A 14,799-nucleotide genomic window follows, 5' to 3' on the forward strand; every position below is an offset into this window, starting at 1 on the left:
AGTTTGACAGTATTCACTGATTCCTGACTGATTTAAAGCAGTGCTCCGGGTAAACATGACGGAAATGTTGTCAGCAGTGTTTATGCATGTTGATTACCACAGAAAATTACTTTTTGTCAGTGGTTGTTAAAATAGACGATGCACTGGAATTAAAACTCGTATGTTCACATGAAACATTTTTATGATAAAATCACTTACTTTCTGACCTTGATTGATTTTGTTCAGTGCATGACTGTGTAAAATAATAAATAAATGCATTTTTTTTGGGGAAAATTATTTTCTGTGGTAATAAACAGTATGCCACAGTATATATATATACACACACATACATTCAGAGTATAAATGATCTCTCTGAATGGTGTAAGTACTGAATATTTGATGTCAGGTTAGTTGCTGTGCATTCACATGTGAAATATGCCTCTAAAGCATTCAATAAACACATTTCAGGGCAATAATTTACAGGCAGGGCATCAAAATGAATTTGATGTGAAACTCTGGACTGCAGTGGCTCATTCCTGTTCTTCAGAACCCATTTAAAAATAAAATACTGGGTATTTACACAATAATGAGATGAAATGATATTCAAAGCACAAAACCTCACAGAATCCACTGATAATCAAACACTTGCTGAGCTTTGTGCCGCTGATCTCCCTCCAAAATGATGTCACTTCCTGTGGGGTGATGTCATCAAGGAAATGGACACAGGACACAGGAAAAAAGCTATAGCTTGATTATTAATTAAAATAATATTGTTGTGGTTATAGCAGTTTGATTAGAAAAAGAAAAACAGCTGGAATATTTCTAAATTGTCTTTTTTTTTTTTTACGATTTAAAAATTCACCCAATCATGATTTAATTTGAATTACCGTGATCAGTGAAAACTACTATGATTTGCATTTTTAAATTGTGATTTTCCAGCATATACCTGATCAGCCTTCTGCATATTAAATGCATTAATATCTATGAAATATTCTCATTTCGATGCTGTATATGGTTTGTCAGTGTAGTTGCTCAGAGCTTTTCAAATAATTCTGACACCCAATGGGACGATTTAATACTGTTATGAGCTCTTATTTTCTGCAATTTGCATATGGAGTGATTTTAGGAGGCATCGCTCAAGTGCCTGTTTATCACAATATTTCTGTATTTGGGTAAAAGTGTGAACAATAATAGTGACAGCAATAGAGATCAGAACAGCAACAGTTTTAATACTGTATTCCGTTCTGAATGAAGTCTGTGCCTGTGTTTATGAAAAATACTTTATAACATCTCATATACAGTGGCCTCAAAAAGATGCACAAGCACATTTTTCAATCACAACATTTGATAAGAAGCGTGTGTCTGGTCTGAATGCATAAAGCAATGACTCTGATGTTGAAAAATCATTCATTTGTTGGTGTTTTTATATATCTGTTGATGAATGTGCATGTGCTTGAGTGTTTTTATTAACTTATAATCTGGATAGTTATCAACTTTCAAATGCAAAACCAGTTTTTAAGACTGAAGTGCATTCGGTTTCAAGCACAAACTTCAGAAATGTGAATGCAGATTCGTTCAGGTCATCTAAATGGTTCAAGATCTTACTGAAGCACTGCATGCACATGATTGACAGTAACTCAAGACTGTGAAATATGAAGGCAATGTGTTATTAACAAGCTGTGAAACACAGAAATGTGCCTTATACGCTCTCGCCGCTCTTCCTCAAGAGCTGATCAAACTCGAAATACAAATAAACTACTACAACATCATCAGGTCTTATTGCTCTCGGCTTTATTAATCAAACTCAAGTGACGAATACTGAAGCACACTGGCCATAATTCATAATCTCATGCAGTCAGTCCAGAATAAACATGGTTTTTAACCTGAGAATGACGTTACAGTTACTGTAAAGGAATAATGCATGTAAAAATGACAGTATTTACTCGTCCTCATGTCACGTCAAACCCGTAAGATGTGTTTTTTCCCCTTGGAATACAAAATAATTATGTTTTTCTGCACAACGACTTTAAAAGTGCATGACTTCAGAAGACTCTGAATATGATGCACAAGTGCTTTCATGCAGATTTAGCCCTTTTCGGGTCACTATAAGTCTAAAGAACTTAAAAATTCACCCTTTGTGCTGCATGACATTTTTTACGTCACACAGCTTTGCAAAGACATGAGAGCGAGTAAATAAAGACGATTCCTTTAATCCGAAAGTGTCTTGAGTTTCACATTATGGAGCTTTTGTCCCTTGTGAACATGGAGTAGTCTGAATCTGCAGCAGGACAGTAGAAACGACTGCTGACTCTACTTGAGCTCTCCGCAGTCGGTGACGCTGATTCTCTTGGCGGTTCTTCCCGAGCGAGAGCCGAGCTCCTCCACCTTCCTCACCACATCCATCCCGTCTTTAATGCTGCCGAACACCACGTGCCGCCCATCCAGCCTGGAAAACACACCACAAACAACACACACACAACCTCACACACTCAGATCCACATGAAATGAAAGCAGATTCATGAAGATGATTACGTACCACTCTGTTTTGGCTGTGCATATGAAGAACTGGGATCCGTTCGTGTTGGGTCCGGCGTTAGCCATGGACAGAATACCTGAACACACACCAACAAAACATTAGCACTAACTTCATGCCAGTGCGCAACTCTGGCTTATGCTGATTTAAATGCATATGAACACACATATATTATTACATATACAATATTCACATCACAAAAAAGTAATAATTATAGAATTTTTATTATAATAATTAGAATTATTATCTAATGCTTTAAAGTACCAAGTAAAAGAAAGCAGCATCATTTTCATATTTATATATTACTGTATATAATTTTTTTTAAAGCACAAAATCGTTATTATTTAATAACATTTTATTATTTATATAACTCGTTTTTTTTGTTTAAGTTTAGTAATTTTGTTGCGCTTTTGTACTTTTTATTAGTTTTTTTAATATATATATATATATTTCTATTTAGATTTATTTTTATTTCAGTTTTGAGCTTAATTTTTTTTAGTTTTTTTTCATTTAAGTTTTAGTAATTTTGTTGTGCTTTTATCATTATTATTATAATTTAAAAAATATTTATATTTAGCTTTATTTTTTAATTTCAGTTTTAGTTTTAATATTTGTGTAACTAGCTTTTATTTTTAGATTTTTAAATTGATTTTTTTAATTCAAGTTTTAGTAATTTTGTTGTGCTTTTGTAATTTTTATTAGCATTAAAAAATTCTCACTTTATTTTTATTATTTCAAGTTTTCAGTTTAAGTAATTTTGTTGTGCTTTTGTCATTTTTATTAGTTTTTTTAATATATATTTCTATTTAGATTTATTTTTATTTCAGTTTTGAGCTTAATTTTTAGTTTTTTTCATTTAAGTTTTAGTAATTTTGTTGTGCTTTTATCATTTTTATTATTATATAATTAAAAAAAATATTTATATTTATTTCAGTTTAAGTTTTAATATTTTTATAACTAGTTTTTTTTTTCAGTTTAAGTTTTAGTAATTTTGTTGTGCTTTTATCATTTTTATTATTATATAATTAAAAAAAATATTTATATTTATTTCAGTTTAAGTTTTAATATTTTTATAACTAGTTTTTTTTTTCAGTTTAAGTTTTAGTAATTTTGTTGTGCTTTTGTCATTTTTATTAGTATTTTTTATATTTCCAGTTAGCTTTATTTCAGTTTAAGTAATTTTGTTGCGATTTATTTTTTATTTCAGTTTCAAGCTTAAATTTTTCAGTACGTTTTTAGTTTAAGTTTTAGTAAATTTGCTGTGCTTTTGCCATTTTTAAAAAATATTTATATATAGCTTTATTTTTTATTTCAGTTTTAATATTTACGTAACTAGCTTTTATTTTTAGATTTTTAAGTTTATTTATTTAAATGCAAGTTTTAAATTTTTTGTTTAAAATGAAGTTTTCAGTTGAAGTAATTCTAGAACTTCAGAATAAACGAAAACAATTTGTAACAGTTTTAGTTAACAGTAACAATGTAGACTTTTAACAGCTCTAACAGCGCCATCTAGAGGCCTTCACACATTCCTACAGAGAAGCTGAAAGATCTTTATACAGCGAGAACACACTCACCGTGACGAGAACTCATGAAAAACAGTCAGACTTCCCAGCATCTAATGAACAAAGCAAACACTCAGGTGTGCGTTACCTGGTCCCGTGTGCTTCAGTCTGAAATTCTCATCCGCAAATCTCGGACCGTAGACGGACTTTCCTCCGGTTCCATTGTGGTTTGTAAAATCTCCTCCCTAAGAGAAACAAATGAGTGTAAATCAAGGCAAACACATGAAGAGTACACGTGTTTTTCTTTTAACCACACGTGACCACATGCCAAATGAGCACAAAATGTGTCATCGAATGTGTAATTAGTCCAGCAGGATTCGTGCGGTTCTTCTGTAAGGACAGGACGAGCAAGTCATTAAAGGGATTTAATGTGTTGCATTAACACAATGCAACTGGACACAATTACAGCATGTTACACTAGTGTCATACTCAATTAAACATAACACCCAAACACACACAGATGAGTAACTGTCCGGACTTGCACTACATGAAGCAGCATCTTTATCAGATCTGGTCACCTGACACATGAACTGTGGGATCACTCTGTGGAAGATGGAGCCCTTGTATCCGAATCCATGCTCGCCGGTGCACAGAGCTCGGAAGTTCTCTAGAAAACACAAAGGAAAACTCATGGTTGCCCCAAAGTACACATACACTCATTCACACACACACACACACACACACACACACACACATGCATCATACTAGAAAAGACAGGACAATATAATGAATATAAAAAGTGCTTTACCTGCTGTTTTGGGCACAACATCCGCATTCAGCTACAGTTCAGGAAGAGAGTTAAAGGTCAATAAATGAGAAACCCTTCAAAACATTGCACAAATGGGTCACGCCGAGAAGTAAACACACACAGAAACTAAAGCTGCATTTGCTTGAGCATCTAAATAATTTAACTGACAATTTTCAGAAACATGTTACACACGAAACATATAAAATAAATGGTTTTTGATCATTTTTGTACAGGTGTTGTGAGTATTCTACTATGGAGAAGGCTGGTCTTATTAATATTCATTAGCTCTTATAAGCACGCACTCTACTTAATATTCACAAGCGCTCTAAGGATTCCTTGATTCGCCAACGGTTTAGCGTCTCGCGTTCTTTCAGCCAATCAGAGAAACTAGCTAGACGAGCCTCATTAATATTCATAAGCCGAGCCTTCCTCATAGTAGAGTTCGTAACTTCTCTCGCAGACACGCACTTCGAAGGTGACTCTACCGAGCGGCTCGTTGTCCGCCGCGATGTCGAAGAACACCACCGGGTTGTTGTTGGCTTGAGCTCCGGTGGCGTACATACGCGCCGCGGTGAACGCCAGCGAGCAGAATTTAACCCTGTTACTGATCAATAACATGCTGACTCCGGTTACCTACTCGCGCCGAGTTACTGATGCACAGGAAGTGCTGAAGCGTCACACCCGGAAGCGTTCAACAGAGCGCGCGCGCGTTTGGTCACATGTTGATTCATAAACAAAAATAATAAATAAACACATGTGAATTCATATAAAACAATTATAAACGTTAAGACCTATTGTAATATTACATAAGATATAAAAAAACTTTTTAACTTTTAAATTAATTAAATTAATTTTTAATGTAAAGTATAAAATATTACATTTAATTAAAATATGTAAAATAAACAAATGTAGCTTTTATATAAATATATATTTATTTCTATACTTTTCGACTACTACGAATACTTCTTAGTAAATAAACATCTATAAAATAAGTTAATCAGCAAAATAAATAATAATAATAAACCTGGGGATGCATTAATTGTTAAATCACAAAAAAACCTAACTAAATAAATGCATGTGACTGAATATAACAAATTATAAATATTTAAAACATAAAACAAGATTATGTTAATATCAGTGACCTAATTTTTTTTTTAAGTGCAATGTTAAATGTGAAAATATAATACAAATATGAAACGTAATGCTTTTTTTCAGCCAAGTTTATGTTGCCGTCAATGCAGAATTATGGGTGAATGTCAAAGGTTGCTACAGTACATCATCAAACCCTGAATGATTCAAATGCCTTTTAAAACCTCTTTAAGTGGACATCAGAAATGAATGAAGACATACGTAGAATAATGCAGTGTTTGTTGTGAGATCACAGTCTGCGTTTCAAAACATTCTTCCATTATGACAAAAAATGAAATGTTAGTAAATGATTATCCACCGAAAGCAGTTCATGAACTCACTCAAAGAATCAATAATTCAGCTTAATCAGTCAAAAGGGCACAGAGCTGGAGATCAGAGATGAGTTTACTGAGGTTTAATGTGATTTACAGAGGACGGCGTCTTTATGAGCTGCTCACAGCATTAAACCAGATCTGCAGGACCAAAGAATGGCAATCGAATGCTTTATTTCTGCTTCACACAGTGTGAGAACAACAGCCACGACCCCACGAGTCGCCATAAACATCGATCTTCACGAGAACAAACAGAGCAAGCACTTATTGTGTGAGAGAGATGAAAACAGAGGTTAGACGTGGTCATGCAGCCTCAATGATTTCAGTGATTTAGAATCAGATATTATCTTTCATAAAATAGGGAAGACGTGTGTGTAATTTTTGGTCAAGTGATATAATCATCAGAACAGGCATTAAAGTATAAGAACAATAAGAAATAATTTACCAAAACCAAACAGAGCAAAAAATAATATTAAAAACCAATTAACATGTCCGTTAGCTTTTACATACAGCTGCCCCTTCTGCAAATAAACAAGCCTGTCTAGATCTATTTCACATACGGCTGTTATATTTACTTGTACATATTCACAATATTTCTCACATTAACATGAAACTCTGTATATCAATAAAATATCCTTAACTGCGCCTCCGACAGCTTCAAGCATGATTGGTTTCTTAAAAGGAAGTGTATTTTTGGAGCGTTTCGAGCTTTATTCCGTCTGGATGTGAAACACGCGATGACGTACCAGATCTAGCCTAGTTTCCACACTACTGTCATGATTATGAGATGAAAATCAAAATGACTATAAACATCATAATTATGACATACTCGGTCCTGATTATGAGATTTAAAAAAAAAAATCTAAATTAGGATATAAAAAAAATCTAAATTATGACATAGCCATAAAAAACGATTAAAGATAAAAAAAGCATGTGATTAGTGATAAAAGAAAATTATGATACAGTCAAGTTTTTGCCTTTTTTATCTAATAATTTCAAATTTTTGTCAATTTCAACTATTATAATTTTGACTTTTTGCCATATTTTTGACTTGATTTGTCATAATTTAAACTTACTGTCATAATTTTGACTTTTTATCTCATAAATTTTATTTTATGACATCATAATTTCAATTTATCTCATAATACACTTGTGTCATAATTTCGACATTTTATCTCATAATTATGACATAATTATTTTGACTTTTCCTCATAATTATGACTTAGTCATAATTTCAAATTAGTATTTGTTAGTACGTTTTATCTCATAATTAGGACGTACTACAGTTTTGACTTTTTACCTCAATTATGACAAGTCATAATTTCTCATAATTTATTTACGAATAATTTCAGTTTAGTATGTCATCATTTAGAAATGTTATCTCATAATTATTACTTATAATTTTAACTTATCTCATACAGTAATTCACTTGTCATAATTTTGACTTTTTATCTCATAATTAGGACGTACTACAATTTTGACTTTTTACCTCCATTATGACAAGTCATAATTTCATTTTTTTAACACGCGATGACGTACCAGATCTAGCCTAGTTTCCACACTACTGTCATGATTATGAGATGAAAATCAAAATGACTATAAACGTCATAATTATGACATACTCGGTCCTGATTATGAGATTTAAAAAAAATCAAAATTAGGTTATAAAAAAAATCTAAATTATGACATAGCCATAAAAAACGATTAAAGATAAAAAAAGCATGTGATTAGTGATAAAAGAAAATTATGATACAGTCAAGTTTTTGCCTTTTTTATCTAATAATTTCAAATTTTTGTCAATTTCAACTATTATAATTTTGACTTTTTGCCATATTTTTGACTTGATTTGTCATAATTTAAACTTACTGTCATAATTTTGACTTTTTATCTCATAAATATATATCTTATGACATCATAATTTCAATTTATCTCATAATTATGACATCATTATTTTGACTTTTCCTCATAATTATGACTTAGTCATAATTTCAAATTAGTATTTGTTAGTACGTTTTATCTCATAATTAGGACGTACTACAGTTTTGACTTTTTACCTCAATTAGGACAAGTCATAATTTTGATTTTTTTTAATCTCATAATTTATTTACGAATAATTTCAATTTAGTATGTCATAATTTAGAAATGTTATCTCATATTACTTATAATTCCAATCTATCTCATACAGTAATTCACTTGTGTCATAATTTCAACATTTTATCTCATAATTATGACTTGTCATAATTTTGACTTTCATCCCATAATTATGACATCACTATTTAATATTAATTTTATCTCATAATTATTACTTATAATTTCAATTTATCTCATACAGTAATTCACTTGTGCCATCATTTTGACATTTATCTCATAATTATGGCATCATTATTTTGACATTTATCTCATAATTATGGCATCATTATTTTGACATTTATCTCATAATTATGGCATCATTATTTTGACATTTATCTCATAATTATGGCATCATTATTTTGACATTTATCTCATAATTATGGCATCATAATTTCTACTTTTTATCTCATAATTATGACATCATAATTTCTACATCATAATCAAGGTCTTTCTTGGTGAACAGAAGAGCTTTCTTTCAGAAAAATTAAGACACCTTACAGACTCCAGACTTTTGTGTAAATATATTTCATTGCTAATATATAAAATAGTATGCAGTATAGTTCAGTATAGTATTGCATTCTGAACGTCGCCTGTCTTTCACACACTCTCATAATGAATACTCAATTATTACTTATAATTTCAATTTATCTCATACAGTAATTCACTTGTGCCATCATTTTGACATTTATCTCATAATTATGGCATCATTATTTTGACTTTTATCTCATAATTATGGCATCATTATTTTGACTTTTATCTCATAATTATGACTTAGTCATAATTTCTACTTTTTATCTCATAATTATGACATCATAATTTCTACATCATAATCAAGGTCTTTCTTGGTGAACAGAAGAGCTTTCTTTCAGAAACATTAAGACACCTTACAGACTCCAGACTTTTGTGTAAATATATTTCATTGCTAATATATAAAATAGTATGCAGTATAGTTCAGTATATTATTGCATTCTGAACGTCGCCTGTCTTTCACACACTCTCATAATGAATACTCATAGACAGAAGAAACATGGACGACCAATCAAAACAAATGCATTCACAAATATTTACATGAGCTTCTCTAAAATAGCACAACTGCATTCTGAACAGTAGTGAACTAATTGCACGGCGGGAGCTTGATTTGCGTTTTCTCCCTTTACGTTTCCAAACAATGTGATTTGTTCTGAATAAGAGCTGTGCTTGGATTGATCGTTTGAGAAACGCTGCTGAAAGATGAACAGAAACAGCTAATCAGACGTGGAGGAGGAGTAACATGAACACAGTGTGACAGCGGACGGATGTTTGTCCGGTTCTTCGTATCAAAATCAAAGCAAGTAGAAAAACGCCACCACACTAAAACTGGTCAAATGTACCAACAATTACATTTAAAAAATATACACCTTCTGATATACCTTTAAAAAAAAAAAACAGGTAGTGTAATGGTCTGGGTGTCTGTCCCTTATTTATTTAGGCTATCCATCTAATAGTAGCCTACCAAAATCTTATTAACAGTAGAAGTTAAATCTTACTGTAGTCTTCAAATCTGGGTACGGTCTTACGTTTTGAAATCACGAAGAGAGTTTGGTCGCATCAGGCTAACGTGACCGTCACGACTCATGCATCTGTAAGCTTTTCTTTTTCTTTAGTTTTTACTCGCGATCTTTACAACACGCATTACATTACTGTATTTCATGGCACACTCGTTTTATGCGTATTTGGCGCCACCTGTTGTTGTGGGTGTATTATTGACATGTCAAAGTCTAGACCCTGAATATAAGACCACCGCGTTTTTTCAGACGCATTTCCAAGAAAAAAGCATCGTCCTATATTCGGGTCAATACGGTACATGCTGCTTCTGCACTGTTTTTACTGATCGTATCATCTGATTAAAAAATAATTACTAGGGTTTTTTCAACATGATTCAAACAGTTTCTCTCAGGTTACACAAACATACCAAACAGTTATCAAGCTTTTCTGCTGTACATGTAATGATTTTTTGATCAAATAAATGCAGCTTTGATGAGCAGAAGACACTTCTTTAAAAAACATTACAAGTCTTACTGATCCCACACTTTTGAGCGGCAGTGTATATATTATTATTATTGTTAAGAAAAAGAAATCACAAAAACAATTAAAAGCGATACAAAAAACAAGTATGATGAAAGCTACAATAAGAGTAAAAAAAATAAACAAGGAAATAAAAAAACTGTACTGTAAAAATAGTATTTATACAAAAGTTTAATTTCTTTAAAAATGTGAACTTACACAATTATAAATTCAGGATGCACAACATATCAGCATTGGCTGATATCAGTGTTTTTTTATTATTATATCATCTGATTAAAATTATTATTTTTTCTAATTCACACAATTTCTCTCAGGTCACAGACATACCAAATACTTACCAATATTTTCTGCTAATAATATATAAATATATATTAAAAATAACAAAACAAATAAATAAATGTGAAAAAAAGTTAAGGATCCTTATTTTATTGTTATTATTTGTAAGGTAAAATATACAAACATTCAGAAAAAAATCTTAAAAGCCATTAAAAGCAATAAAAAAGACAAAGTATGATTAAAAGCTGCAGCAAAAGTGTAATATAGTTTAAAATAAATAAATAAAAAGGGAATAAAATAAAAAATAAAAATATACTGTAAGAATACAATTTATACAAAACCATGTACATTTAAAATATACATGAATTGACACATTTATATATATATATAAAATAACAAATAAATAAAGTTATTATTGTTATTTAAAGGGCATGATATAAAAACATTAAGAAAAATAAATCAAAGACTATTACAATAAAAAAGGAAATAAAACAAACCAAAAATATGTATATTATATGAAACTGTATATTTAAAATATTAACATAACACAAATATAAGTACTGAATAGCACTGCATCGTGTGATATACAATTAAAAGTAAATAATATTAAACCTAATTTATGAGTGAATTGCATCAGGAGTTTCTGTGTGTGAGCGCCACCTGCTGCGAGTCTGTATGTACTGATGGCTGTAAGCTGGTTGTGGTTCTGAGACTCACGCTGTCCTGTAGCGTGTGCGTCAGGCTCTCAGAGGTCGAAAGGTCAGCGGGGGGGTGAGACAGGTGCGGCCCCTGAACGAACTCACTCACTGATGATGATGATGCTGCAGCGTTGCCATGGGGATAGTCACCAAACTTACTGTGGCCCTGGAAACGGTTGCCTGGGAAACAGAGGTCACATAAGAACCTGTACATCTGTATTTCCGTACAGTGTCCATGATGATCTGAAGTGGGTGTTTCTGGGTAATATGACCGTACCTGGACTGTTGTACTGGTTAGTGCTGCTGTTCTGCTGCTGGAGGTTCTGGTTGGGGTACGGAGACGCTCCCGGGCCGAGCTGAGAGATCATGTCCATCACATTGGGCAGCACCATCTGACTGGGACTCGTGGTTTTGAAGCGCTTGGACATCAACCCGTCCGGATCTTCCTTTATGTGCGGCTCAGATTTGATCTGCACCGGCCTCCAGCTGCACGACGGGTCTATCGTGACCTCCTCACACTCTGAGCTGCAATGACAACACGTAGATCTGTGATCGGTCCGGTGCAAAACACCTAAACCAGCTGCCCTGGCTCGTTTCTGACTTCCAAAACCTCCAAAGTGAGCGCTAAATGTTGCGCTCTTTTAATCCGACTTACTTCTGGAGAGCGTTCAAAATCCCCCACATGTACTGATCCACCTCCAGACCTTCTAACAGAGCCGCTTTACTGAAGAAGACAAACAGAAGATCAGTTCTGCATCACTCAATCATCTCAGTCGTGATCTGAGGAGTGACTGGAGGATCTTACTTGCACACCGGACATCTCCATGAGCCCCGCTCACAGTTCAGCTCTAGATAAGACTCCAGATCAAAGCACTGCAAGAGAACATTACCTCAACATTAACACAACATTATCACACTCATATGTACATTTAAAGATGTTTTGATGCCAAATATGATTTTTGACCCCCAAATATGATGATGCCATTCCCTTTTCAATACTTTGTTACTTTAAAATTAATACTTTTAATCAGATAAGATGCATTAAATTGATCAAATGCGGCAGTAAAGACATTTATAACGTTGCAAAAGATTTCCATTTCAAATAAATGCTGTTCTTTTGAGCTTTCTATTCATCTGTGAATCCTGAAAAAATAAAATATATCACAGTTTCCACAAAAATATTGTGCAGCACGACTGTTTTCAGCACTGATAATAATCAGAAATGTTTCTTGAGCAGCAGATCAGCATATTATACTGATTTCTGAAGATCATGTGACACTGAAGACTGGAGGAATGATGCTGGAAATACAGCTGCACATCACAGAAATACATTACAGTTTACTATATATTCACATAGAAAATAGTTACTTGAAAGTGTAATAATATTTCACAATATTATTGTTTTTACTGTGTTTTTGATCAAATAAATGCCTAGTGGTGAGGAAAGACTCATTTATACCGAGTGAGAAAAAATGTAAATTATAAAGACATTTTTGCTAATTAAAAAACAAAAGTTTTATACTTTACTGAAGGCAAAGCAAATTATTTCAAATATATATTTTTATATAATATGTAAAATCCAGACTTTGCATTAAGTATTGTATTGGTGTCTTTTTCTACCCTCTTTAAGACTAATTCTAGAAATATTTTAAATTCAATTAACCTTTATTTGTAGTGATTTTCACTACAAATATCATTCCCAAGCAGATTTACCAAAAAAATACATTTTGTAAAAAAAAATTGTGGCTTCTGCATTTGATGCCAAAGCAAGCATTTAAGCCGTTTAAAAGATTTCCGGACCTGCATGTGTTTGCAGTCATGGCCTCGCGCCGGCAGCTGGATGCGCCTGAACGTGATTGGACACTTTAGAGAGATTCTGATGGACGTTTGCTCCACTCCATCATCACCGACAGACACAGCCACACTACTGAAGCTCCTCTTCACTGAGAGACAGAGAATGAAGGCTCATGAATGCAAAACGAATCCCAGAGACTGACCAACAGAAGACAGACAGACAGACTGAAGCGATACCTTTAGTGATGCAGTGTTCGGCGGTGAGGAGTCTCTTCCTCAGTAAGCCCTGCAGCACCGATCGAACCGACGGCCGGTGAACCAGCAGAAGGACAAACAGGTGCGACTGCAGAGAAAACACATCGCAAGCGCTCACGCAACACTCACCAGACGAGCACAAGAGGACGAGTGTGTGTGTGTGTGTAACTCACACAGCAGCAGGCCGTCACGGTGATCTGGATGGTGTTTCGGCCCGGCTGACACACGTGTTTCAGGTGCAGGGGTTTGTGGGAAGTCTTGTTGTCGCCGCGCTCGATGCTGAGCGGTGTGGCGTTGACGCTGACCTGCACAGACGCCGGCCAGTTCGTGTACATCTGTCTGTCTTCATGATGATAACACTTGAACTGAAGCTCCAGATCAGACCTGAGACGCAAACACACGCGGATGTGAACAGGAAGCCTTTGTATTTTTATACGTGTGTGTGTGTGTGTGTGTGTGTGTGTGTGTGTGTGTGCGTGTGTGGGCTGGGAATAAACCACCTGATTCGATACTACAATATTTAGCTGCCAGATTCAATATGCACTGCAATAAAAAATAAATGAATAAATAAATTCAATTAGCATTTTACACATATTGACTCTCGATGTCCAGGATGTTGATTTCTGTTTAACTACTATAATATTTAATCATAAAAAAAATAATTATAACTTACACTGTAATAATTACATCGTAATAATAAAAGCTAAATAAAATATATTTAAACAAAGTATATAAATAAATAAATAAAAAATTTTAATGAAATAATTAAAAAAATGTATAATAAATTTAAACAATGTGTGTAGTCCAGTATTACGGTTACTGTTTAATTGCATCAATCATTTTATCATCATTTTATACGAATTCATTATAATAAATTACTATAAATTTTATTCTTGTGATAAAATAATAAAAACATTTAGAATAAATTAAAACAATGGTGTACGGTTCAGTATTAACGTTACTTTTTTATTGTATCAATTATTTTATTTTATTGTATAAATTATTTATCATTTTATTATTATATTTTATTTTATTATAATAAAATAATTGTAAAAGTTATAATAAATTAAAACAGTGGTGTGGAATCCAGTATTAGTTACTTCTGCATCATATCAATCACTTTATCATAATTTTATTAAAATGTAAAAATAGATTTTTCATCATGGTAAAGACTTGAAATTTGTAACAGTAATATAATTTAATTAAAAAAAATGTGAAATTAGCAGCACCTTCACACACATTCGTCTGTGTGTGTGTGTGTGTGTGAGTGTCTGTGTGTGTGTGTGTGAGTGTCTGTGTG

General features: G+C 32.9%; 2 protein-coding genes across 2 annotated transcripts in view; both read right to left on the reverse strand.

Annotated features, from left to right (window-relative positions):
• Positions 1-1,748: 1,748 nt before the first annotated feature.
• Positions 1,749-5,501, reverse strand: LOC107597743 (peptidyl-prolyl cis-trans isomerase A-like). Its single transcript, XM_016288917.1, has 6 exons — positions 5,291-5,501; positions 4,823-4,853; positions 4,593-4,681; positions 4,163-4,259; positions 2,516-2,591; positions 1,749-2,425 (listed from the first exon to the last, which is right to left on the reverse strand). Exons 1-6 carry the CDS (start codon positions 5,438-5,440, stop codon positions 2,290-2,292), a joined length of 579 nt encoding a protein of 192 aa, XP_016144403.1. The 5' UTR covers positions 5,441-5,501; the 3' UTR covers positions 1,749-2,289.
• A 5,884-nt stretch (positions 5,502-11,385) lies between these two features.
• LOC107597765 (zinc finger MIZ domain-containing protein 1-like) overlaps positions 11,386-14,799 on the reverse strand; it is a 41,847-nt gene continuing 38,433 nt past the window's right edge. The window contains exons 14-20 of the mRNA XM_016288946.1: positions 13,673-13,883; positions 13,482-13,587; positions 13,251-13,393; positions 12,256-12,323; positions 12,106-12,174; positions 11,728-11,975; positions 11,386-11,630 (exon numbers count right to left, since the gene is read on the reverse strand). Of these exons, the coding sequence (XP_016144432.1) occupies positions 11,386-11,630; positions 11,728-11,975; positions 12,106-12,174; positions 12,256-12,323; positions 13,251-13,393; positions 13,482-13,587; positions 13,673-13,883 (1,090 nt within the window). The remainder of the gene's footprint in view (positions 11,631-11,727; positions 11,976-12,105; positions 12,175-12,255; positions 12,324-13,250; positions 13,394-13,481; positions 13,588-13,672; positions 13,884-14,799) is intronic.

This window comes from Sinocyclocheilus grahami, unplaced genomic scaffold (assembly GCF_001515645.1).
Source record: "Sinocyclocheilus grahami isolate Dianchi unplaced genomic scaffold, SAMN03320097.WGS_v1.1 scaffold236.1, whole genome shotgun sequence".
Classification (NCBI taxonomy): domain Eukaryota; kingdom Metazoa; phylum Chordata; class Actinopteri; order Cypriniformes; family Cyprinidae; genus Sinocyclocheilus; species Sinocyclocheilus grahami.